This window comes from Tiliqua scincoides, chromosome 1 (genome assembly GCF_035046505.1).
Source record: "Tiliqua scincoides isolate rTilSci1 chromosome 1, rTilSci1.hap2, whole genome shotgun sequence".
NCBI classification, from domain to species: Eukaryota; Metazoa; Chordata; class Lepidosauria; order Squamata; family Scincidae; genus Tiliqua; species Tiliqua scincoides.
This window is the reverse complement of record NC_089821.1, coordinates 214,851,976-214,877,927: the sequence shown is the minus strand read 5'-3', so window position 1 is coordinate 214,877,927 and position 25,952 is coordinate 214,851,976. Positions and strand designations below refer to the sequence as shown.

Here is a 25,952-nt window from a genome sequence, read left to right as displayed (position 1 = left end):
TAATCTCCTTTTCAACTACAAAGGAGTCTTTAATTTAGGCAGCTGCCTCCTAGTGTGTCCAATATGAACAATTATAAAACAAAACTGGGAATCTTTCTCCAAGCACAAATTCTGAATGACAGCATGCCAGTTAAATTCATAAGGATAAACTTGCAGGGGTTTGTACATAGGATTTTCTTGCAGATGTGTGGACTGACTTGCACCTGACCAGGGCAACTGAGATCACTTTGACCCAAAAGGAGCTATTTAAGCTCACTTGCAAATGCAAAAATATCAGTTGGTGCAACTAAACCTTTTTGCTTGTTCAAGCTGTGCACCACCAATCAATACTGTTTTGTTGACAGGAGGATGTAAGAAGTTCAAATTATGCCAACGCTAAACCATACAATATGTTCATTGGATATAAAAGCCCTACAGACACTGAAAAAATGCAGTGAGGAAAGCAACTAAACAAGAATCAGAGTTGGAAGGGATCCACAAGTTTGAATCGAACTCCCTGCCAAAGCAGGCAATCCAGAACAGGCAGTCCACAACTACAGCATCCCCAAAAGGTGGCTATCCAGTCTCTGCTTAAAGACCCCCAACAACCCCCAAATGCAAGTCTACCACTTTCCCAGCCGGACTGTTCCACTACCAGATAGTTCCTACCACCAGGAAGTTCTTAACATTTAATCAAAATTTCCCTTGTTGTAATTTAAACGCATTTATTCTGGTCTTACCCTCTGGAGCAACTGAAAACAAATCTGCTCCGTCTTCCACATGACAGCCCCGCAGATATTTATAGGTAGTTATCATGTCTCCTTACCATCTCTTCGCCAAACTACACATGCCCAACTGCTTCAACCTGTACTCATAGTATGAGGTCACCAGCCTCTTTACCTAGTTGCCCTTCTCTGATCCACTCTAGTTTGTCAATATCCCTCTCAAACTGTGGCGCCCAAAACTAGACACAATATTCCAGGTGGGTCTAAAGCAAAATAGAGAGGAACCAATACTTCAATACCAAAATGACAGTCTCACTTTTTCAGTCTCTATTGCTGTTGATGCAGCCTCATATTTACCTTCTTTGTTGCCATGTCGGCTCATATTTCGTTCATCATCCACTAAAACACCTAGACCTTTTTCACATGAACTACTGCTCAGGCAACCATTCCCAATCTTATATATGCATTTCTGATTTTTCCTCCCCAAATCCAGAACTTTACATTTATCTCTGTTGAAGTTCATTTTGTTCACGTTTCCCCAGGTCTCTATCTGTCAAGATAATCTTGGATCCTGTCCTCTAGGACAGTGTTTCTCAAACTGTGGGTCAGGACCCATTAGGTAGGTTGCAAGCCAATTTCAAGTGGGTCACATAGCATCTAGCTTAGCTACAACTGAGAATACAGAGCTGAATATACAGGGTACAGAGCTATTGGGCAGGGCGGCCTCCTAGTAGGTGAGAGGCATGTAGCTGTGTGGTTGGGAGAAAGATCCAAGTCCGTATTCTGTTTTGTCTCCAGAGTTGGAATGTTTGAATTCAAGCTATGCAAAGTAACAGCACAAGCACACTGTGTAATGGGACCTGTGGCTGCTCATGGCTTAGGTTTGAAGCCTAAACTGATTACGTCACTTCCAGCCATTATATCACTTCCAGGTTAATGACATTATGTCCCAGTGCTAAAAAGTTTGAGAACCACTGATGTACTGGATAAAAAAGAAACCAAAAATAAAACAAGGTACTGATCAAGTACTGAAGAAGAGCAGAAGGGGAGACAGCAACAGTTGGCTAGGTTCTAGGATGTTAAATGCAAGTGACAAAAAAAGAAGAATCACTGCTCTAGGGGTATTAGCTACTCTCCAAGTTTGGAGATTTGCTCATCTGTAAATCTGATGAGCATCCCCTCTACTTCCTCATCCAAGTCAGTTACAACAATAATGAACACCGAACCTCAGACAAAGCCCTGACACATCCCACTGGTCACTTCCCTCCAGGTTGAAGAGGAGTCATGGACAAGTACTCTGTGGGTAAAAATCCATCAGCCAGCCACAGACAATAGCACTCGACAATAGCATCCTCTTGCCCACATCCCACCAGCCTGCCCACCAGGGTCTCATGGGAAACCTTACCATATGCCTTGCTGAAATTCAGACATGTCCACAGCATTCCCTGCTTCAATCTACCAAGTTAGTCACACTGTCATAGAAGGAGACATTGTCTGCCTGACAAGACTTGTCCTTGAGAAAGCCATGTTGGCGGAGTAGTCACTGCCTTGACTGACAGACTGACCACTTAATGATTTGCTCCAGCACCTTCCCAGATATTGATATTGATATTGACAAGCTGATCAATCAGCAGCAGCCCAGATTTTCTCATGCCCCCTTTCTTGAAGTCAGGGACCAAGTTTGCTCACTTGCTATTTCCTAGCACTTCCCTGGTTCTCCAGGAATTCTCATAGATTAAAGATTACAGACAGAAGCTCTGTGATAACATCCACCAGATCTTTGTGTGCCCCATGATACAGCTCGCCCAAACCCAAAGAGTTAAATTGATTTAGAACAACTAAGTTATCCTGAACCACATTCTTAGGCTGTGGTTTCCATTAGTTTCTATACCTGCTTCAGAGTTAAGGACTGTGTCCCTTCCATGCAAAATAGTAGCAATGAGGGGCCTCGTCTAGGCTGGAACCAGCAGAGGCCAAAGTGTTAAAGCCCATGCCACGGTCCCAGTTGAAATTAGGGTCTTCCACCACTGCCAATTACATCAAGCTTGTCTGAACAATATGATTTAACATCACATCTAGCTTGACACTTAAGGCTGAGACTACCTTAAACAATGTTTTCAGAAGTAAATGCAAATTAAAGACTTCTAAATTCTATTGATTTAAGCAGGAAAATTGTGCATGCCCGTAACTTTGGCTGGATCACTACAGTTTTTAAAAATATATTTATTGGTTAACTAATGGATGGACAACTATGTTATTAATGTACATATTATATTAAAAAATGCTAGGGAACCAAAAAACTTTCAGTTATGGAATTCACCACACTGCAAGTCAGCAAGAAGTATAGCAGGCATACAGATCTACATGAGAACAGTGCCAATGATTTTTGCATCTCCACTGGTTGAACCCAAATTCCATTCACTTCCACTCTGCACATCTTCTTCTACAGGGAAAACTGCAAAGATCGAATTTCCTTATCAGTTTTGCTCTTCCACTCACTACGCTGTTAGTGACTTGTTATTTAAAGCTGTTGTTTGTATTATTACACATTCTTAAACATCAGTGGGGCCACTAGGGTTTGTGTCACCAGGTACAGGAGGCCAGCGTATCACCCCCATGATGGAGCAGCTCCCATACAGTGGGCAGAACATCGCCCTGCCCCTGCTGTTGTTTGGTTATAACTTTTGATAGCACAGAGCAGTGGTTCTCAAACTTTTAGCACCAGGACTTACTTTTTAGAATGAGAATCTGTTCAGCCAAGATGGGCTTTTTCTCCTTGCCAATGCAATACCATTTCCCCGGTTTTAAAACTGATCAGAGATGTTGGCCAGTGCCTTTCCATCAGTGACTTCAGGGAGCGGGGGGTGGGAGAAGGCATACCCCAATGCACCAACATCAACAGTGCCACAAAAGCTCTTCCTGATCCAAACAAGTGCTGTGCCACAGTGTAAGCCAAAGTGAAGAGGAGGGTCATTTATATAATTTCCTGAAATGTGCAAGTACTTTTGCATCAGAAGGTACCTCACAGGCAGCAGGCATTTTCTATGACTACCCACCCCACACAAGGAGATAGAGGCCCCCTTAGAGCAGTAAAACAAAATCATGGCTCTAATTTGCCTGTAAATGTGGTTCACCATGATGCTCTAGCTGGCAAGCTGCACAACACAGTTGTTCAGGATCATAAATAGCATCCTGCTATGGCAACTTCAACAGCCTGATTCTAGCAGCTATGGTTTGGTCTTCCCTTATTGCATATTATTAACCCCAGTCCTGTTCTACAGAATTCTATGGAGTGTACAACGCTTGGATTTACTTTTGCTTCTAAGTCAATCCACTCAGAATCCCTAGCACAGCCTATATGACTCTTATTCTGACCTTGTTTTAAGAACAAATATTTTGCTACCTCTGGGGCTCAGCTTCAACACTGACCACCATGCTACACAGTCCATTTTCAACATGAGTACTTCTCAGTTTGCCAGTTTTTATTTTTTAGTAGTAACTGAATTGCATTCCTATAGTTGGAAGTAGACCTGAAATCATTTCCCTCTGTTTGACCATATCCATTACTTAAAAAAAAAAAAGCAGCAAAAGGATTTCCCTGAAAAATGAATTATTTATGTTCTAAATATAGGCAGCTGCCGTCATCCAGCTCACATTGTTTCCAGGTTTTTAAAGTAACATGCACCAGAAAGAAAGCTTTTAGTGTTCCTATTTGTGATTTTCCAAATAGGCTCCATTCTCTGAAGAACCAGGTCAGACCAGACTTGCAATTTTAACCACCACTTTCATTGCAAGCTTTACTGCAAACTACTTGCTGGGAATTAGGCCTGTTACAATTACAATTTACAGGAAACAGGCAGCCCCACCAGCTGTGTGGTGACCCACTGAGTACTTGATAGCGTGCCCACTGCATCCACTGCCCTTGGTTTTTAAGCTCATGCATTTCACAAGCCTGCCAACAAACTACTCAAAGGCATTATCTATATTAGAAGAGCATCCAAGTGAACCAGTCACAACGTAAGTATTGAATCTTGTCACGCAGCACTCTTGCCTTCTCTAAGCCACAACTGCTCCTAATCTTCCATGTAAGCTTTGTCTGTATGGTTGCAAAATTCACGCAGTCAACATCCCTAAGTTTTGAGTTCTCAAAGATGATAACACCATGTTTTAGGAGTTGCTCCTGGTGAAGCCCACCTTTGCCACACACTCTTCTCATTTCCCTGCTTCAAAAGGCAGCTGTCTCCTCCCCCTTGCTTGTGGCCAGTAGGAGAAAAAGGTGCAAAAGTGGACCTTGCTTGAATTTTTCCTGGAATTTTAACAAGTTTTTCCCCATTATCTTGAAAGTATCCAGATCCACAGCCTGGGCAATACAGTTCAGGCTTATCAATGAACACATGATCACCAAACTCCACCACTAGGATGTCAGAGCTTGCAACCAGCATGAACAAGGGGAAACACAATACAGTAGCTATGTATGCCATTTAATGTGCTTCTTGAGAATGTCAAGAAATAGAAGCAGAAATGAGTTCTTCCTGGGTTCCCACAGGTTCCTGAGAACAGCAACCAGTGGCAGCAGGACCACCAGAAGCTAAGCGTCTTTCTCAGGCAACCCAGTACACCAACAGTAAGGCAGGAACCATCCATTCCATCTTGGCCAGTGTGAGGAAAGGCTCCAGCCCAGAGTGAGTTGCATCCTCTGGCGCTGCCTGGTAGCACACTCCAGAGGAGGGGAGTCCCCTGGGCTTACCACAGGCCCCAAAGGAGAGCAGCCAGAAGCTTTAATTGCAGCATCTCTCATCAGTCATCCCAGAAACACAAATTTTACTATATTGTAAAATGTCAGGGATCTAAAGTTTATAGGCTGCCTTGCAAGAAAAGAACAGTCAAGGTGGCTTACAGTCTCAGCAAACAGAATTTTGCAGCCTAATAATAATCAAACTGCATGAGACACACACACACCTACCCTACCCTTTTGGATTAATTCAGATGAACTTCCCTTAAGGGATGTCGTGGCTCACAGGCTGACCATTTGCCTCGCATGCAGAAGGTGCCAGGTTCCATCCTAAACATCGTCAGGTAGAGCAGAGAAAGATTCCTGTCTGAAATCCTAGTGAGCCCCTGCCGACCTGTGTTGACAGCACCAAGCTAGACAGTTCAATGGTGCAACTCAGCATACAGGAGAGTATTACAAGGCTGTGTGTGCAACAGTCCTACCGATGCAGAGAGCCACCATCCACCAGAGAAAGCATTTTCAGTGTATGAACCGAGCGCCCTTCTCACAGCTATGATTCCTATGTTTGGCTCATCTTGGGCCAAATCAGACGCGACATTCTCATATTCCGTGACTTGGACAAGAGGCAGATAAGGCTTCAGGATCAACAAGGATGACTTGCATGAACATCAGACATTAAGCTGGGGGTGGCAACTACCAGTACCTGTGTCGTGCTTGGCCAGTTTCACTACCACATGGAACGCTGCCTGATGCTTGCTGTATATTAGCAATCTTCCTGGCAGAAGTCTTTCTTGGACCAAAAGTGAGTTCTTACTATGGCATGTATGAAAGGAAAAACTACTCAATTTACAAGTATCAACAACATTTTCCAACTTCCCCAGCTTTGACACTTCTTTGACTAAAACGCCTGGCAATACAGCAAAACTCTGCACTTCTCTATTAAATCCAACAACAGGTTACTGTAAAGCAAGCTTGTCCCAACAAGTTCACCACCCTCCTTACTGAAAATATTAACAAGGGCAGAAAAATGTTTTTACAACAACTTTAAGAGAATAGGGAAAAAAGGAAAGAACATATTTCCAGCTTGAGCAGTTAATCCTTTCAATGTCAGAAGATGCTGTTCTTTCTTCCTGACTCAAAGAACTTGTAATTATTGCTAAATAATGTAGCTTCATTTATTGTTTAGTGTACTGTGCCAATCAAAGATCTTTTCCCGACCTTTAGAAAATTAATTCTGATTGGGCCCTCTTCACACATTTACTTGCCGTACTCCGAATAAGTAGCATAATGGTTTGGCTGCTTGACAATTAACACTTGAACCTGCTTGAGGAGCTTCACATCCAGGTGGTTGTTACGTAAACAGTGTTGTTACAAGAACGGCACTTATCTGTTTAAACCACAAACACCCTATAGCAAGATCTGGCATCAGCTTGCCAATGTGTTTGCCAGACGGCAAGAACTTTTTGAAGTCTTAATAGCAATCTTTTTTTAGCACCACTTCAAAAGTTCTCGAGGCAGTATTCTGAGACCACACCTACTACAACATACATTCTATGGTAAAAACCTTCAGACAAATGCAAAGTTGAGAAATGAAATTAATGTATGCAGAGGAAACAGACAGAAGGCAAGGAAGGGGAGAAGTGAGCCTTTCTGGCCAGACTGAACATTTCTATGGATTATTTTCAGTCTTTTATATGTCAATAACCACCAGACTGGGCTACTGTAATGTGCTCTACATGGAGCTGGCCTTGAGGTGTTCAGAAGCTTCAAATGGTTCAAAATGCTGCTACTTTGTCTTGGGGCAGGGCATTCAAATATGTTGTTCCAGAGTTATTCAACCTATATAGCTTGGTTACCCATTCCACGCTCAATTTAAGATGGTGTTTATCTTTAAAACTCAAAATTACTTTGAAGTCAGATACCTTCACAGTCGTTGTCCCCCCATGTTCCTCCTCAGGCACCTGGTCCTGTATGAGGGGCCCACTTCAGATGCCACTGCTGTTTGAAGTGGAGCAAATGTTCACAAGAAGCAGGGCCTTTCTAGTGGTGGAGCCAATTTCGTGAAAAACACCCTCCTTTGGGTGATGCGCCTTGTGTTCACTGTCCACATAAAAATGGACTGGTGTTCACTGTCCAGTAAAAATTCACTACTGCAGCATTTCTTTTGATGTGGAGCAACTTTTTCTTCTACTGTTCTGTGGGATTCATCATTTTCCCCCTTTGAACTGCTGCTGATTTGTAAATGAATATTCTGCTACCAGTTTAATGGTTTGAATCTCTTTACTCACTCCAATTGCCTGTTAACTGAAGTGAAGGTCAACAAGTGTTTTTAAAAAAGTAAAAATTAGATTTTCAAGCATGGGCCATTACCTGTAACTTTGAATGCTTTAGGAGAGTTAAAAAGGATCACTTCTTCTCAAATTACACAGGCCAACACACATTTTGCTTCATTAAACGTTACACAAATTCCTAGGTATATTTGGGGTGCTGATTCAAAAAATGGCATCTCTTTTGCCCTATCAGGTCTAGTTTTGGAGACACAGCATAGCCTCTATAGTGAATGGTTCAAGCAGCTTCCTCATGAGGAAGCCTACACCATTGCTTCCTCATGAGAAAGCTGCTTGAACCATTCACTAAAGAGGCTATGCCGTGTCTCCAAAACTAGACGTGATAGGACAAAACATATGCCATTTTTGGAATCGGCACCCCAAATTCATATCAAACCACCAGAAAGTTTAGGAAAAACTTTTCTGACCCTCAATTTTGTAGGCCTCTGTAATAATAATAATAAATAATAACAGGTATTTATATATCGCCTTCTTGGTCATTATTCAAGACTTTATTCAAGGCGGTTTACATAGGCAGTCTTTATTAAATCCCTTATTAAATAGGGATTTTTACAATTTCAAAGAAGGTTCTTTCTTTCAAGAACGACTACATTCAAGGTGTTTCATTCCAATCTGGCTTCACATTCTGGCCTCCATCCTCCCACGCTCAGAGCAGATGGAATTGCTCGGCTTCAGCTTGTCAGCTGCTCCAAGGTCGCACGGTGCCGGTGGCCTCGAACTGGCGACCTTGTGGATGTTATCTTCAGGCAGACGGAGGCTCTACCCTCTAGACCAGACCTCCTGCCCACCCACTCAGAAACTGGTGGTAAAACAAAGATAACCCTCAGCTACCAGAGAATCAAGATGCGATTATGCAGGAGGTTTCCACAACTGTGGGGTCCATATATTAAGACGCCCTGAGACACCCAGCTGGACACTCCTGTGATGACATTTCAATGTCAGAACAGGTTTCTAAACCTATATCCCAACAAGCTTGATCCAACGTCTGATTCCCTATGTAAATTATTTCACTTAGTTTTACGTTGTGTTACAGTTTTCTGTTATGGAGACTGTGAATCAGATCTACCTTAACAGTCATTCTCACTCTCTCTTGTACATACCTGACTTACCACCAAAACTCATAAACTTGTGAATTCAGTTTAAATGTTTTATTGTCCAACCATTGTGAAAATCTCAACTGTCATTTAAAAACTTGCATCCTCAAATCTGAAGTCTCTCTCATAGACATTTCCAAGATAGGCTTATGATAGTAACCATTTGGTAAGTTTACAGACTTTCAACTTTTTCCACTCTAAAAAATCATCACGCTTACGAGCAAAACAAGCAAGCTCAAGCAGCTTTAAGACTACAAAACACATGATATAGGGAAACCAGAAAGGAAATCTGTGTCACCTTTGACTAAACTGAGCAGGTAGGTTTACTGAATATTTAAAGCAAAAAGAACCAGACAAAATCCCAGTAGACAAATAGATTCTCCTTCCCTAAAGAACACTGTTGGGGACAAAGAGAACTAAGCAACATGCACATGAATTCATATACTATCGTAAAAAAATACAGAATAAAAACAGTAACCAAGTTTTGCACATCTGGAGAACACAATTACAGCTCACAAAACAAAACTTAATATTTATATAGGGATTTAAATGCTCAAGCATATTACATAAATGCACTATCTCAGTAATCACAGTAGTTTGAAATTACACAGCAGTCCCTTCAAAGAAACATTTACTTGCATGAATTTTGGTTTCGATTTTAATACTCCCATGCTCCAACCCTTTCCCATCTTCATCATTGACAGCACAATCTGGAGTGCCAGTTAGTGCCTCTCCTGCAGCACTCTAGAGAAAACACAACCCTTACTGCGCATCTTGCTCAATGTTCACAAACCAGGAAGTGAGTTTGTGAAAAGCACACACGAAGCACAGTCAGGAGGAGGGTACCTGCTTCTCACTCAAATGAGTGGAAAGCAAACTGATGCCACTCATGCCTGGCTCAGGCTGCAGGAGAGAGCAGCAGACATTGGGTGAAGGGCACCTCGCACAAGGCTTCCCCTTGTGACCCCCACAATCTGCCACTGATGCAAGCTATATCAGGTGGCTTCAGTGTTGGACTGGCCCCATATCTCAACCTAGATCCTGAGCAAAGCATGCAACTCATGGAGATACTTCAGCATCCACCCCCCCAAAATTAGAAAACTCAAGTCCAAGTCCTCAGTTTTGTTTAGATTGCATACTCATTCATCTGCATTTCATTATTTTAAACCACGGGTCCCCAAACCCCGGCCCGGGGGCTATATATGGCCTGTGGTGAGCCTCTGTCCAGCCTGCAGCCAGCCTCTTGTCCCCTGAAAGCCTCCGGCCCACTTGGCTGAACATGACTGGAACTATGCTCTGGTTGCAACTGGAGGGCGTTCTAAGGGCCAGAGAGGATGAATGAATGAGCCCATTCATTCATTTATTCACTCATCTAAGTTTCATCTCTTATTTATATAAATTTATATTTACTTTTTTTCCAGCCCCCAACGCCAGATATTTGATGCGGCCCTCTGGCCAAAAAGTTTGGAGACCCCTGTTTTAAACTATCAATGAATATCCTGAAAGAAACCATACAATCTCACAAGCAACTATATTTATGCACAGCAGCTACCCAAGAAGCACTGACTTTAGAGCACTCTCCTGCTCTCTCTAAATAAACAAACATTGAAAGGTAGCTTTTACATATATATGTTTAGCCGCCTTGGGTGCCCTCCGGGCAGAAAGGCGGATTACAAATCAAATAAATAAATATGTCGCATGCCAGGAGCGATCAAGAAATAGGGTGTTGGGCAAGCGATAAAAATTCTATATTCTTCTATCTTGGACCCTCCTCCCCCACACATGCACATACACACATCACAAACAGAACTTAAGGGTCAAACGAGATGTTATGCGACAGAGGAATATAACAGTGTCATGTTTGGGGGCTTTCTAATGAAAAGTTTTGGGTCTGGGAGGCTTTGCATTTGAATGGAAGAATGGAGAAAGGAGAGAAGAGGGTCAAGCCAACACTTTTCCCTTCTGGCAATCCCCTCATTCTTCCCCAGTTACTTTTCCACCAGAGTGAGTATGGGAGGGAAGATATTGGTACCCATATCTTGAAAAATGGAAAACAGCTGGGCATGTGAAAGACTTTAAGCAGAACAGGGCTGGAGGTGAGAACAGTTCAGTGGGATTTTCTCCCACCCCACTCTTCTTCTCAGAGTTCTACATCTTTCCATCAAAACCAGCTCCTGACATGGTTACACAGGTCCACTGTGTAACATCTAGGTTCCCCACATCAACTACACCCACAAAGTAGATTGGAAAAGGATAAAAAAAATTAAGGAAAAGCTATTCCCCTTTCCCAAATCGGTCCCTGGAATGCAGTCTGAATGGGGGAAACAAACAGCCCCATTCTCTGCAATTCTACAGCTGCTTTGAGCAGCAAAAGGAGGGATCCTCCCCCCCCCCACAACTCTCTTCATCAGCAAGGATTCTACATATATGCAATTTAGGAGGGCATGTGGCTGCCAGCAGTCATGAAAAACCTGCTCAGCAGTCTGAAATGCTTCAGCCCACACAGGTTTCCACTTCAGTGATGACTAGGTCTCTGGGGTCCAAATGAGATGTAATAAGGATCTCCTGTGTCTCTTTAAAAAACCACAGCAGCTACAAGAGTAATAATGTGCATTGGTACCACGGGAGTTAGTTATTTAAGAGACATTTATTTTTATTTTATTTATTTATTTATGGCATTTATACCCCACCTTTCTCCCCAAGAGGTCTCAAAGCAGCTTACAAAGGGGAAACTTATACCACATCCTTTCCCCTTCTGACCAAGGTGCCCGCCAACATATTTAAAACAGCAAAGTTCTAACTCTCACTACTCAATTTCAGTGGATGTCCCCCTGGTTGTAGTGCTGTGCGAGAGGGAAAAGAACTTTGATATGTCTCAATCATGTCCCCCCTCAAGTATCTACTTTCTAATCTAGACTGAAGAGACCCAAGCGCTGTAGCCTTTAGGAGGTGCCGCAGCCCCACTAATCATTTTGGTTGCTCTCTTCTGCACCTTTTCAAGATGCGGTGACCAGAACTGGGCACCGTACTCCAGGTGCAGCCTTACCATCAATGTGTACAATGGCATGATAATATTGGCCGTTTTATTCTCAAACCCCTTTCGAATGAGCCCACATATGGAACTGCCCGTCTTCATCGCTGCCACACACTGGGTCAACACTTTCATTGAACTGTCCCTAGATCTCTCTCCTGATCCATCACAGACAGCTCAGAACCCAACAGTGTATATGTAAGTCCACAGTTGGCACTCCAGCCTAAGCCAGAAAAACCATCCTGGCTACTGTTGCTACCTGGTTGCAGCAAGGAATCCAGTAAGGCCCCCCCAATCCCGCTCCTGCAGAAGGAACACAAACCCATTCATACAGGACAATAGTCCAGTACCTTATAGATGATCAGACTAAGGACCTCTGTTTTATCTAAATGTAATTTCAGCTTATTAGCCCTCCAACCGAGGCAATGCTCTAGGGCAGGGGGTGTCCAAACTCCAGATGCGGCCCGCGGAGAGCTTCTATCTGGCCCGTGGCCAGCCTCTGATCCCCTGAGAGCCTCTGATCCAGTTGACCAAGCACAACCAGAGTTGTGTTTGTGGGGTGGGGGAATGGGGGTCCATTTACGTGTGTGTTTTGTATCTTGCGCTGTGTTGGTGCTTTGAGAAATCCTGGATATTTGAGCCCATTCATTCATTCAAGTTCCATATCTAATGCATTTAAATTTTATATTTAACTTTTTTCCAACCCTTGACATTGCGCCAGATATTTGATGTGGCCCTTCAGCCAAAAAGTTTAGAGACCCCTGCTCTAGGGCAGCAATTTTCAACCTTTCTCACCTCACAGCATGCTAACCAGGTGCTAACATTGTTAAGGCACTATCAGATTTTGACAACTGACAAGGCACAGAGAACTGCCAGTGGGGGGCTCACATCTTCCAATGGCCCTACTAATAAATGATTCTCCCCCAAACACCCATAGCACATCAATGTGCCATAGCACACTGGTTGAAAATTGCTGCTTTAGGGCACAGACTGTTCCCTCCCATGTGCCATTTGGTGATTAAAACACCTTCCCCATTCCAGAGCTGCTCTTTGCTCCATGGGGCAAAAAATAGACAGGTACTTGTATAATGCTGTACATTTCCCCTCACAAGGCACAGCAACAGTGTTGAAGTTGGTGTTTCAACAGAAAAACAGTTCAGGGAATAAGTACTCCCTTCTCCCAACAGCAAAGTCCTAATCTGAATTTCTCCCCTGCCACTATTCAATTAGGGGAAGGGAAAAAAGGCACACAATGGAGATCCTATTGATGGACTTCCAACATCATGTTGAGTTACACCCTGACATTAACTATTCAGCAGCTGCCAGGACTGAATAATCCTGGGTTAAGAAGCTATAACAAAAAGTCTTTCCTCAACTTGCTGCTTGAATGGAAACTACTCGTAACTACCATAAATGAAAAAGACCAAAGAACAGAAGTTTATAATAGTGCATCCAGAACTTGTAGAAATCAAGTGCCGACTTTTCCAACCACTCTCTAAAAATTGTGCTGTTTGCTAACCCGATGAGCACCAAACAGTTTCCTTTGATCCAAGCACTAACCTGCTAACCTGATGAGCACCAGTTTCCTTTGGTCCAAGCACTAGTTAATCAGCGCATGCACACACACAGCCCTCTTCTAATTCTTGCTTCCGGCACTAGATGTGCTCAACAGTCACTGCTCTTCCAACAGGAGGATTCCCAGTGGATAGGAAAATAAATCAGATCCTCATCTAACTCATCATGCACAAGTCTTGACACATTCCACCTAACAAAAAGATTGGGAAAAGATTGCCAACTACAGTATACTGAAATGAAATCCTCCCTCCACACACACACACACACATACACACACCTCTTTGCTATGCACTAAATTGGCAAAAATTAGTGTAGGTACAGTACACAAGATTTGAACATAGAACTACCTTATTCCCTTTTGAGCTTGTTTCCTTATAGAAACATCAAGCAACACACAATCCAGTTACCTCACCAATACGCCCATTCTTCCCATTTTTACACAGCATTGTTGGACGTCCACCAAAAGGAAGGCTGGCCACAGATTTTAGAACCAATTCAAGCCTGTCTGCAGCTTCAACCTGTGAGGTGCAATTACCTGGAGAGCTTTCCGATGAACAAGCAGCCTATGTGACCAATCTTTCTGTGGCATCACTGAAACGGGCAGTTTGAACCCAGGAAGAGCAGCCAAAAACATTCATCAGCTTCCCATTAAGTCAGAGCTTTTCAGCAGGCAGGCAAAGGATTTCAGCTAAGCTGCTGTAGGTAGTAGCAGCACCATCATGTAATGTGCATCACATGACACCACATGCATAAAGACGGAGAGCCCCCCATTACAAAATATAGAGGGGTCTTGCAAGGAGTGACAAGTTGCCTTGTAATGGGTCTTTGCACTGCCCAGTGAAAGCCACCATAAAGGCAGACCCCTCTTGCACTGAGGAGTGAAGACACAAGCAAGCAACAGGAATGTCATTTGGAGGTGGTCTCTCTCTCTCTCAAGGCCCAATCCTATGCCTATCTACTCAGAAGCAAGTCCCACTGTAATCAATGAGAGTTATTCCCAGGAAAGTGTGGATAGGCTTGCAGCCAATCAGCCCCAATCCTATGCATGTCTACTCAGAAGCAAGTCCTACTGTAGTCAATGAGGACTACTCCCAGGAAAATGCGGATAGGATTGCAGCCACTCAGCCCCTATCCTATGCATGTCTACTCAGAAGCAAGCCCCATTAGAGTCAATGGGGCTTACTCCCGTTCGTGTCTATAGGATTGCAGGCACACACACGCACACAAGGAGATCCTCCTCCTCCTCCTAGAAGGCAGTTCACAGGCAGCAAATGTCTTAGGAATCCTTTATATGCAGAGGGGGGATTAAGCGGGGGGCATAAAGAGAGGCAGCTGAAGGGTTTTTCAGGCCCCCCAGGACCCCGAAAGCCATCCCCAGAAGAAGCGGCTCAGAGGCGCCTAGCCGATGCTGCTGCTCCGCGCAAGAGCGCATGGAGAAGGGGAGGTGCGCCTCTGGGCGCCCCCTCGCCTCTCACTTCGGGGACTGGGCGAAGGGCCCCCGGCAACCCTCCCGCAGCCAGGCAGGCGCCCCGCGGGTACCTCGCAGCCGTAGAGCTGCCCGAGCTGCTCCACGATCCACTCCTCCAGCACCAGCCTCTTCCGCAGCTCCTTCCGATCGTACTTGACCGTCACTTTGCCCTGCTGGTGGCGCCGCTGCTGCTGCTGCTGCTGCTGCACTTGCACCACCGCCGGGGCCGCGGAGTCCTCCCGGGACAAGCCTCCGCCGCGGGGGCTCTGGAAGAACACCCGGTTGCCCCCGCCTCCTCCAGCAGCGGCCCCCGGCTCGGCGCCCCCGGTAGCCACCGACATGGTCCGCAGCCTGCCGCTCACTCCGCCGGGGCTGGGGCTGCTGCTGCTCCGCGCGGAACGGGCGAGGAGAGCGCGCGCTGCCAGCCAGCCCTGCCTGCACCTGCGCTTCGCCGCCTCTCGCCGCGCTCCTCTCGGCGCCGGCTCAGCTGGGCACGGGAGGCGGAGCGCCAGCAAGGGGGGTGGGACACAACTTAAAGGCGCAGGACTCCAGGCGGGGTCTCCCCTCGAGCCTTTGCTGCGCGGCCAATGTTTGCCCTGGAGGGCTGCCGCGCCGCGCCTCCAAAGCTGCAGTGCTATCACCGTTCAATGCCCGAGTCAACACGCCCAGGGTCTGGCTCTAGCTGGCCTCATTCACCAGGTGGCACCAGCAGGTCACAGGCAGCAGCTTCACCTGTTGAATTTCCTCTGGTCCACCCGGGAGCCCTGCCACGTGCTGATTGGGAGTGGGCTCTGGAGTCTTTAAGGTTCATGTCCCTTGCCCACTGAGCATCAGTGTGAGCTACTGCCACGTAAATCTTGCTAGGACCGGGCTGCACGAGTTACATGACGGAACTGCACTGGGAGCATCATAGTCGCGCAGTGAGGGCACATGCTCTCTCTGGCAGAGTTTTCCCTTCTATGCAATATTTAAAGATGAAGGATTAAACCTAGAAATCATATGAAGCCTGGTTTTCCTATTGGAAATGAATGAATGAATGAAAAGCACATGCTTCAACAAAGATCCAGGGCGCAATCCTAACCAACTTTCCAGCACTGACACAGCTGTGCCAGTGAGGCATGCACTGCATCCTGCAGTGCGGAGGTAGTCAAGGAGGCCTCTCATGGTAAACTCATATTTGTTACCTTACCTTGGGACTGCATTGCAGCTGGATCAGTGCTGGAAAGTTGGTTAGGACTGCGCCCCAAGTGACTTTATCTCACCTTTGGCTAACCACCGCCAGTCACCATATGAGAATAGTGAGACCCACTGTGGTCACATGGATGGAAATGATGCTGGAGACCAAGCTTCAAATCTGTGATCAGCCATGAGGCACACTAGATGCCTTTGGGCAAGGTGCCAACTCTGGGAGAGTATTAAATAATTACACCACTGATCCAGTGTGCCTCCCTATTGTCTTCCAGGCATAATTCAATGTTCTAAAACAACACTTCAAATAAACATCCTAAATAAAATATGAAATATAGTATAATAATAAAATATATAATAATATTATTTATGTTAAATATTTATTCCCCACCTATCTTCCACTAGGGGACCCAGGATGGCTTACAGATGTCTTTCAAAACAATCAACAAAAATTTAAAAGCAGCAAAAGCAGCAAAACGCACACACACACCATAAGCAAAATAATCAGAGGGGTTAACAAAAATCAGGAGAACCCAGGAAATGTCTGTTGAAAAACCCAGGTCTTCTTTGCTGGTTTTGTTCCTGAAAAACACTGGCAAGGAAGGAGACAGGTTAAGTGCGAGAAAGTTCCAGGGGGGGGGCATCACCAAGGAGACCCTCTTATGCGCTGCCAGTCTAGCCTCAAAGGGCAGCAGGACAGGTGAGATGGCCTCCCTTCCATATGTCAAAAGATGGAGGTTGGCAGTCCTGCAGGTACCTTGTTTCTAAGCCATGTAGGACTTTAATGACAATAACCAGCAGTTTGAATCACACCTAGAAACAAACAAGAAATAACAGGATCCTCATTATATTAAGCCAAGTCCAGGCAGTAAAAGCATGCAGAATATAGTATGCAAAAACTCTCTCCCTCCACTTGCCAAAGTCTACCTCTGGGCACCTTTTTGAAGTGCTGAAAGACCTATCTGTTTGTTTTGGTTTTTGTAAGTTAGGGTTACCTGGGGATATTTTGACGGTACTTTATTGTGATAGAATCGTACTCTGTTTTGCAGAACGTGGCCTTGCCATGCCAATGCCCAGTTATACTGGTACAACTTAGTTGAGATCCTTTATTCACTCAAACCAAAAGTAGGTGGAAAAAGAAGTCCTTAAAACACAAAAGAGAAAGGAACAGAGCAACCTTGCCTATCACTCCCACAGTAGCCATGCCACCAGCATACGTGAATGGCAATGCCTCCGGTACACATGAATCAGTGAGGTGGCTAAGTTTGCAGACGACACCAAACTTTTCCGAGTGGTAAAGACCAGAAGTGATTGTGAGGAGCTCCAGAAGGATCTCTCCAGACTGGCAGAATGGGCAGCAAAATGGCAGATGCGCTTCAATGTCAGTAAGTGTAAAGTCACGCACATTGGGGCAAAAAATCAAAACTTTAGATATAGGCTGATGGGTTCTGAGCTGTCTGTGACAGATCAGGAGAGAGATCTTGGGGTGGTGGTGGACAGGTCAATGAAAGTGTCGACCCAATGTGCGGCGGCAGCGAAGAAGGCCAATTCTATGCTTGGGATCATTAGGAAGGGTATTGAGAACAAAACGGCTAATATTATAATGCCGTTGTACAAATCTATGGTAAGGCCACACCTGGAGTATTGTGTCCAGTTCTGGTCGCCGCATCTCAAAAAAGACATAGTGGAAATGGAAAAGGTGCAAAAGAGAGCGACTAAGATGATTACGGGGCTGGGGCACCCTCCTTATAAGAAAAAGCTACGGCATTTGGGTCTCTTCAGCCTAGAAAAGAGACGCCTGAGGGGGGACATGATTGAGACATACAAAATTATGCAGGGGATGGACAGAGTGGATAGGGAGATGCTCTTTACACTCTCACATAACACCAGAACCAGGGGACATCCACTAAAATTGAGTGTTGGGAGGGTTAGGACAGACAAAAGAAAATATTTCTTTACTCAGCGTGTGGTCGGTCTGTGGAACTCCTTGCCACAGGATGTGGTGCTGGCGTCTAGCCCGGACGCCTTTAAAAGGGGATTGGACAAGTTTCTGGAGGAAAAATCCATTATGGGGTACAAGCCATGATGTGTATGCGCAACCTCCTGATTTTAGAAATGGGTTATGTCAGAATGCCAGATGCAAGGGAGGGCACCAGGATGAGGTCTCTTGTTATCTGGTGTGCTCCCTGGGGCATTTGGTGGGCTGCTGTGAGATACAGGAAGCTGGACTAGATGGACCTATGGCCTGATCCAGTGGGGCTGTTCTTATATTCTTATGTTCTTAAACGTGCCTGCAAAACGGCCGGTCCCTTACACCGACCCAAGAGTGCCTCTGCATTGCGCCCTATGTTGATTAGCCTGACTTCAGTTATTTTATGTAGAAACAAGAAGCTGGACTAGATGGGCCTATGGCCTGATCCAATGGGGTTGTTCTTATGTTCTTATAATCACAGGACAACATGCTGACAGTGCCCCCAAGTGGGCCAGGCAAAGAAGAAACCAACCTACCCATAGCAACCAGCAGACCCAATGATGTCATCTTATCCACCCACACAGATGGACACCACAGTGCTTTCTTCACCTTGCAGTGATATGGCAGTGGCAGGAAGAGGGCAAAAAACAGAAAGTTGTCAATAACCCCGACATAGGGGTTGGAATCCCCTTCCCACTCACACCTACATGCAAACTCCAAAGAGGCACCTATTTGACCACATGTTATACAAAGGGAAGGACGACAGCTCCTAAAGGGGAAATATGCCTAACAAACACACATCTCCTCATTTAAGGACCCAAGTCTACCACAATCACAATCTTCCAAAACAGTGGTGGACTTCCCCAGCCCTGTGCCTGGGGGTCTCCATATGTTACTTGTGTCTTTGTGCTGACTCCTATAAAAAGGGACTCACAGTGGGGAAAACAGGTGCTTGTTCCATAGATTAATTGACTGGAAGAGTCTGCCTCCGTGTTCCTTATCTGTAAAACGGGTGAATATTTCTGTTGGTCAGTTCCGGATCATACGCTGTGCATGTGTGCTTTAACCTGTGGTTTACAGTTTGAACCACTTTCTGAGTTATCTGGGTAGCATGTAAGTTATTTTGAGTTTTCTCACCATAGCAGTAGAGTAGTAATACAGTAGTACAGCTTAGTCTGGATTGTGTGGTGATCTGCAGAAGAGGTCCAATAGCATGTAAACAGGTGTTAGGCTGTCTGGTTTTCAACAACATGCAGAGAAAGGAGGTAGTGGAAAAGTTATACCTTGCCTAAGGTGACAAAATACTTTGAGTCTGCTCTGACCATGCCAGAAAGGCAATGTGAGAAGGTACCTTCTGTCATGCCACTTTCAGCTCTCATAAAAAAAACAACACTCTATCTCCAGCCTTTGTTCTTGAGTGGCAACAGCAAGGCCTACTGCACCTCACCAGTTCAGGGCATGTGCACTGAAATGCATTGTGGAAGGAGCAAATTAATATGGAAAGACTCCCTGGGGGTTGGAATTTTGAGCTTCATTCTGTTAGTGCAATGAAGTACTGTATTATTAGTCATACAGCACTTGCACTGAGGAAAAACGCTTTAGCCTGCAATCCTATACGCACCTTCAGTGGTGTCATTGGCATTAGAGCCTAAAGGCCATGTGGTACCAGACAGTGAGGTGATGCCACATGTTGCCTGGCATCCTGGAACACTTGGAAAGCCTTCCAAGCCTCCAGAGGACCCTTTCCACACTACTTCTGGTTTTCCAGAAGTGCTGTTTTAAAGGCCAGTGGCGTCACTAGGGGGGTGCGGTTGGTGCAGGCCGCACCAGGTGACGCGCACTGGGAGGGGGGGTGACACGCTAAAATCACAATAGTTAGGAGTAATACCATCATGTTATATACCGTTGGATGCAGAATTTCTAGCTGAATGCAATACAAGAAACCAGAATGAAATACCTCCTTTCTATCAAAAGTTATGGCCAAAAGGCTGGAGAACAAAAAATGCATGGAGCCCTATGGAAAGTGAAACTGAGCGAATAGATGAACTTGCCTTAGTCCATTGGAAAGGGGAGGCTGAGAGGAATCCAATGACACCAGTATGGTCCTGATCTAATGAATGCAGCCCCCAAAAACACTTGAGAAGGAAGTCCCTCCCTCCAAGCTCACAAATGTTATTGAGCCCTATGGAAAGCGATACTAAACCTCATGGTTGCATTTACTTGAAAGTAAGCAAACGTGCCTTGACCGGTGGTCAGGCCAGGCAAAGAGCAATGTGAAGCCACCAGAGTGGTCCTGATCTGATGGAATTGGAGCTCAACAAATGCTTCAGAAGGCAGCCTCGCCCCCCCCCCAAAAAGGATCAAAACAGACTTCAGCTGATAAAGTGAACTTTTTTGAGACTTGCAAAGCCATGTGGATCCTGACAGTGATCTAGTCTAAACAGAAGTTATTATTAATAGTATTTATATAAAGCTTTTCAACTAAAAGTTCACAAAGCAGTTTACAGAGAAAAATCAAATAACTAATGGCTCCCTGTCCCAAAAGGGCTCACAATCTAAAAAGATGCAAAAACACCAGCAGACAACCACTAGAAAAGACACTGCTGGGGTGAGGTGGGTCAGCTAAAAAGAGGAGCACCCACTTGAAAAAGTGCTTCTTACCCAATTAGCAGGGGCAAGTTCTTAAATTGAACTGGGCACTGGTTAGGGCTGAAAACCTTCCTGATTTTGGAGGGGGGTATTACAGGCAGGTTACAGAGGAAATTCACTTGGTGGAACAGGGCTGGCTTCTGCTTATTTGTTTTACTTTAATTATTTATACTTATTTATTTTAATTTGCCTGATGATGTCACTTCCACCATGACATCACTTCTGGTGGGTCTTGGACAGATTGCCAATCTAAAAAGTGGGCCCCAATGCTAAAAGTCTGAGAACTGCTGCAATAAGGTGTTAGTAAGTTGACACCCTGGGGGGAGGTGTGACACCAATAGTGACCAAAATCACTAAAATCAGTTTGGAGAAATAATACCATCATGTTATATATCAATCAATACATAATTTCATGCAGAATATGTTCTATCTTTCTTCTATCAAAAGGTACAGCCAAAAAACCAGTGGGGACGGAGTGGTGGTACATCACCACACCCACCATCTGGGGTGTTGCCCTGCCCACTGCATGGGGGGTGATGCGCTAGCCTCCCGCACCGGACGACGCGAACCCTAGTGACGCCACGGTTAAGGGCCCTTTGGAGGCTCAAAAGGCTTTCCAAGTGTTCCAGGATGTGGTGCAATGCTCCAGAGCACCCAGGTAAGTGGGGGAGACACCAGTATCAGGGGGGCACCAGCCTGTGGGGGGTGCACTCTGCAGTCATGGCCGTGGGCATGATATCCCCCAGGGGCGCCACTGCACACCTTTCTGGAAGTTGTGGCCACTGCACTCCTTCCTGGAAGTGTGCCCCACTGAATATAATGGGCTTACTTCTGAGATGACATGTATAGGATTGCACTGTTACACTCTTATGCCCAAATCCTAACCAACTTTCCAGTACTGGCATAGCGGTTCCAATGGGAGGTGTGCTGCATCCAACAGTTGGGTGGCACTCATGGAGGCCTCTTCAAAGTAAGGGAATGCTTGCTCCTGTACCTCAGAGCTGCATTGCCCTTATGTTGGTGCTGGAAAGTGGGTTAGGATTGCACCCTTACTTATTCTTACCACAGTTTGGTGAGGGAGGTCATTGTCTCCATTTTACAGATTGGGACCTGTGGCTAATAGTGATTTTCTGTAGTCCACCCAACAGGGTTCAGGACTGAGACAGGATTATAAGCTGGATATTACAGGTTAAAACATCAGCACTGTCTCCATGACATTGGACCACACTGACAAATATTTATTTTTTCTATGGTAGATTATGAAATAGAAACAAAAAAGACTGGCGATCTTGGGTTCCTGTTCTGAATAAGAGAACTTTTTTCATTTAAAAAAAACAAAAAAAAAACACCAACACCAAGAACAAAAACCCTAAGGTTGAAAATAGAAAGGTAGTTTGCAGGTGCAGCCCAAGACCTCCTCATGCCTGAAGCAGTATGCCAAATGCTGCCCCCTTTAACCAATGATGCACCAGCCTCTGCTCCTCCCATTCACCAGTGTTCTAGACACAGCACTCTCCTCTGTTCCACATCCCCTCCTCCTCTTCTTTTTCCAATCCAGGGAGTAGAAGGAGGAGAAGAGGCAATGTGGGAGAGCTGGACATCCCCCACCAACCTGCTGCCTGAGGCAGTGGCTTCAGTTGGCCTCATGGTTGGCCTGACCCTGACCAGCATCTTGAACTGCACACAGACTAGGACTGGCAGCCAGTGTAGCGGTAGGAACAGCCGTCTGACAAGTCAAGACTCATTGAAATGAATGGAACTTGTAAATTCAGTGGGGCTGGTGCAGGATAACTTCAGAGTGGATTTTTACTTGGATACCAGTGGAAAGTTCCCTAAGACAGTCTCATCTTCTATCCAGATAGTCACAAGGTCATAGCAAACTGTCCACAGATGCAGATCATGAAACACAGCGAGAGATCATTCTGATGTTGTTAAAATTAGACTCCTAAATGGCTGGTCTTAATGTTCCATCATCTCGGATAAGGCAATGTGCTTTGTTGACAGGAATGACATTTAATAATGAGTCCGCTACTAAGAAAGTTAGAAATAAAAACCTAGGAAAAGCATGAAAGAATTAATCTGCTTAAAGGCTCCTGGTAATGTTGGTGAATATCGTGCTGGCATTCAGAGCAAAATAACCCTTCACCTAACATCATGTTTGTTCATTGAGAAATTCAGACAATCCTCAATATATAAGCATTGATAAATAAATATAACCACTGATAAAGGAAGGGCTGTGGTTGGCTAAAAAGAATGCAGCATAACCTAATCAATCATTTAGCGGCATTCCATGCAGTCCAATCCTATGTTTATCAGAGGTAAGTCACACTGTGTTCAGTGGGGCTTACTTCCAAGTTAATAAGGCTGCAGTCCTATACACTTGCTCCCTGAGTTATTGGTGTTTTTGCCCAGATGATGCAATATGTCCTTTGCCGGTGTTTCCACCAAGCCTTCTAGTTTGCCTCCTAAAGAAGTAGTGAACAACAATGAAAACATAGCTCACATCAACATCCATAAGTCCACCTCCTGTGTGTAGAGTTGAGTAGAGTAAAAACAACCCACAACCACTTTTGGGTGAAAAGGGAAAAAATTCAATTCGGCCCCAATATGCAACCAGCTATTACCGCAGTGCAAAGTGTGGACAGGTAGGTGCCACACCCAGCCAAAGAAGAGGCGGAGTGGGAGAGGACACAGTTCAATACCATTGCTTGCTGATCAGCGGTCAGATCAAAGAATGCCAGCAGCGGAGGGGGGGGAAGGGACACCGTTCTGAGTTGGCTCCTCTCCTGCAGTCCATTCACCACAAGCAATAAGACCTCCACCACTGTCTGTGTCACAGGGCTGAGGTAAGGGAGTGGTAACGAAGAGCTACCTTTCTCAGTATCTTTCTCTGCCTGACAGCAGTTGCTATAACATCTAAAAGAAGCCAGAACTGTACTGAGCAGTTAGAACTACCTGAATATTGTATATGCCTGACAGCCAGCCCACAAGCCCCACAATTGTGTTATTTCCCTCTCTGTCCCTTGCTTTGTCCTTCCAGATATCCCTGCCACCAATTCTCTTTGTCCAAAATCTCCATCCAGACCCTCATCCACTATGATCTTGGGGGACAAGCATCCATGATGTTTCTTTTCATTCTGTTTCTATCAACTAAGAGAGCAATCCCAACCAACTTTTCAGCACTGACATAGCTATGCCAATGTGGCGTGCACTGCATCCTGCAGTGGGAGGCAGTCAAGGAGGGCCTCCTCAAGGTAAGGGCATGTTTGTTATTTTACCTTGGGTCTGCATTGTGGCTAGGTCACTGCTGGAATATTGGTTAGGATTGCGCCCTAACTTCCCAGAAGTCACGCCTTCAACTGCCCATTTATATCCCTAGGGTTAATACACCAAACTCTTCTTTACAGACTGATCTGGATCTCATGAGCTGGGCTGAGGAACAGTTGTCCAGTTTGACTGACAACAAAGGGGACTGCAATACCTGGCTAGTTGGAAGATCAGCATTAAGAGGAGTTTAGGTGCTTATCTATGACAGGAAAACGTCACCATGATGTGGCTTTTCTCTGACGGATCATACTGGTGAAGACTTCTTCTCAGAACCAAACTGCATATTATGTTAAGCCTGTCATTAAAGCAGATGTGCTCATTGTTTCCTTGCTTAAGAAGCAGCTGTGTGTGCTCAGTGTGCAAGAAATATGCAAGAAGAGGCCTCGAACCCTTTGGCCCTATGTTTCCAGTTGAGCTTGCCCCTCACATCTGCTATTTGCTCCAGGTGGGAAACTCTCATTGGCACCAAGAGACATCTAACATTATCCCAAGTTCCCCAAAACTGCAATCCTAAACACACTTACCCAGGATGGGCAGCCAATCCTTAGCTTCCCAGTACCCAGGGCTACAGGAGCACTGAAATGGCTACCACTGCATTCAGTTGGGCTGGGAAGTAGCACCAAAGCTCATTGAACTCGGTAGGACTCACCTCTGGATAGACATACATAGGATTGTGCTATACATTTAGTGTGCCCCTTGGCAGAGGATAAGTTAGGCAGGCTTCTAGGAAGAAAAGAGGGGTAAAAGGACTTTGGGGGGTGGATTATGGATGAAATGGGACCTTGTGACTACTACAGCTTCATTTGTAATACTTACATTCATTCTATTTTAGGTTGTTCTGTGCAAGGAGGTGGTCAGGAGTCATGGCTCAGAGGAAAGGCTCAAATAGGGTTTGTAGCACTGTTCCAGCTTCTTTCCCTTAAGGTTTGATGAGTCTTGTTCAGGATGTTCAGCCTCACTGCAATTAGCATCCTGCATCCTGAAAAGAAGACCACAATAAATTTGCAGGTGTCAAAACGGACGTTTCTGCCCTGCTCATTAAATCAAAGGGTTAACATACTTTAAAGACCAAGAGGCTCAAGGGCAACAACAAAAATCAATAGCACCAGAGCCTATGAGCCTTTAATTGTCCATCACTGTTGTGCTGTTTTTAAAATCTTTTTACATTATTGATTTCTCACCTTCTAACAAACAAACAAAAAAGATTTTCCCCTCTTTATAAATGAAACAAAATACATTCGCTGCACACATGGAAACAGATGGCATTGTCAGAGTCCACAGAATTTTTTTTCTTTAAATGCCCATGGCTGCATGGGGGAAGGATGTGAGTATTTCAAGAGCAATCTGCAAAAAAGGGGAGGGGGTCAGAATGATTTTCTTTATGGATTTTTCTTTGCTATGAAGCTCCCTTTCTCCCTCTTTCTAATGCATCCCATTATGACATCTCTTCATGTGCCATCCTTTCCCTTGACAAACAGGGCACTGCATTTCCAGATGCTTGTTGTCTCACTGGCCATTAGTTGCTTTCCTGCTTGCCAGCCACATGGAGAATTTCAACATTGTTTCCATTTGGCAGTAGATACAGTGTGTTATGGAGACACATTTAGTAATCAATGTACATTGTCTGGGAGTTTGTGTTAAACCATAACCTGGGGAGTCACCCTTCTGTCTGCTATGCGTGCAGAAACATCCCATCTATGTCTGCCTGTGCTTACAGAGGCACATGAAAGCACTAATTTAAACCTGGGGCAGGACCTTTCCTTCATTTAGCCAACCCCAACTTAAGTTCAACATAGACTCTGTTTATTCATGCATATTCATATATTTCACCAGCTGATCACTGTAGCATCAATCAATGTCAACG

At 45.0% G+C, this 25,952-nt stretch overlaps 1 protein-coding gene and 1 long non-coding RNA gene across 2 annotated transcripts in view; both read right to left on the bottom strand.

Moving 5' to 3' along the window:
* Nucleotides 1-15,410, bottom strand: part of PPP1R14C (protein phosphatase 1 regulatory inhibitor subunit 14C) — a 64,922-nt gene extending 49,512 nt beyond the window's left edge. Inside the window, exon 1 of the mRNA XM_066611292.1 lies at nucleotides 15,024-15,410. Within this exon, the coding sequence (XP_066467389.1) occupies nucleotides 15,024-15,293 (270 nt within the window). The 5' untranslated portion in view covers nucleotides 15,294-15,410. The remainder of the gene's footprint in view (nucleotides 1-15,023) is intronic.
* A 1,093-nt stretch (nucleotides 15,411-16,503) lies between these two features.
* The window catches only part of LOC136636874 (uncharacterized), a 41,768-nt gene continuing 32,319 nt past the window's right edge, over nucleotides 16,504-25,952 (bottom strand). Inside the window, exons 2-4 of the long non-coding RNA XR_010793560.1 lie at nucleotides 24,905-25,067; nucleotides 18,649-18,721; nucleotides 16,504-16,953 (exon numbers count right to left, since the gene is read on the bottom strand). This is a non-coding gene — a long non-coding RNA (uncharacterized lncRNA). The remainder of the gene's footprint in view (nucleotides 16,954-18,648; nucleotides 18,722-24,904; nucleotides 25,068-25,952) is intronic.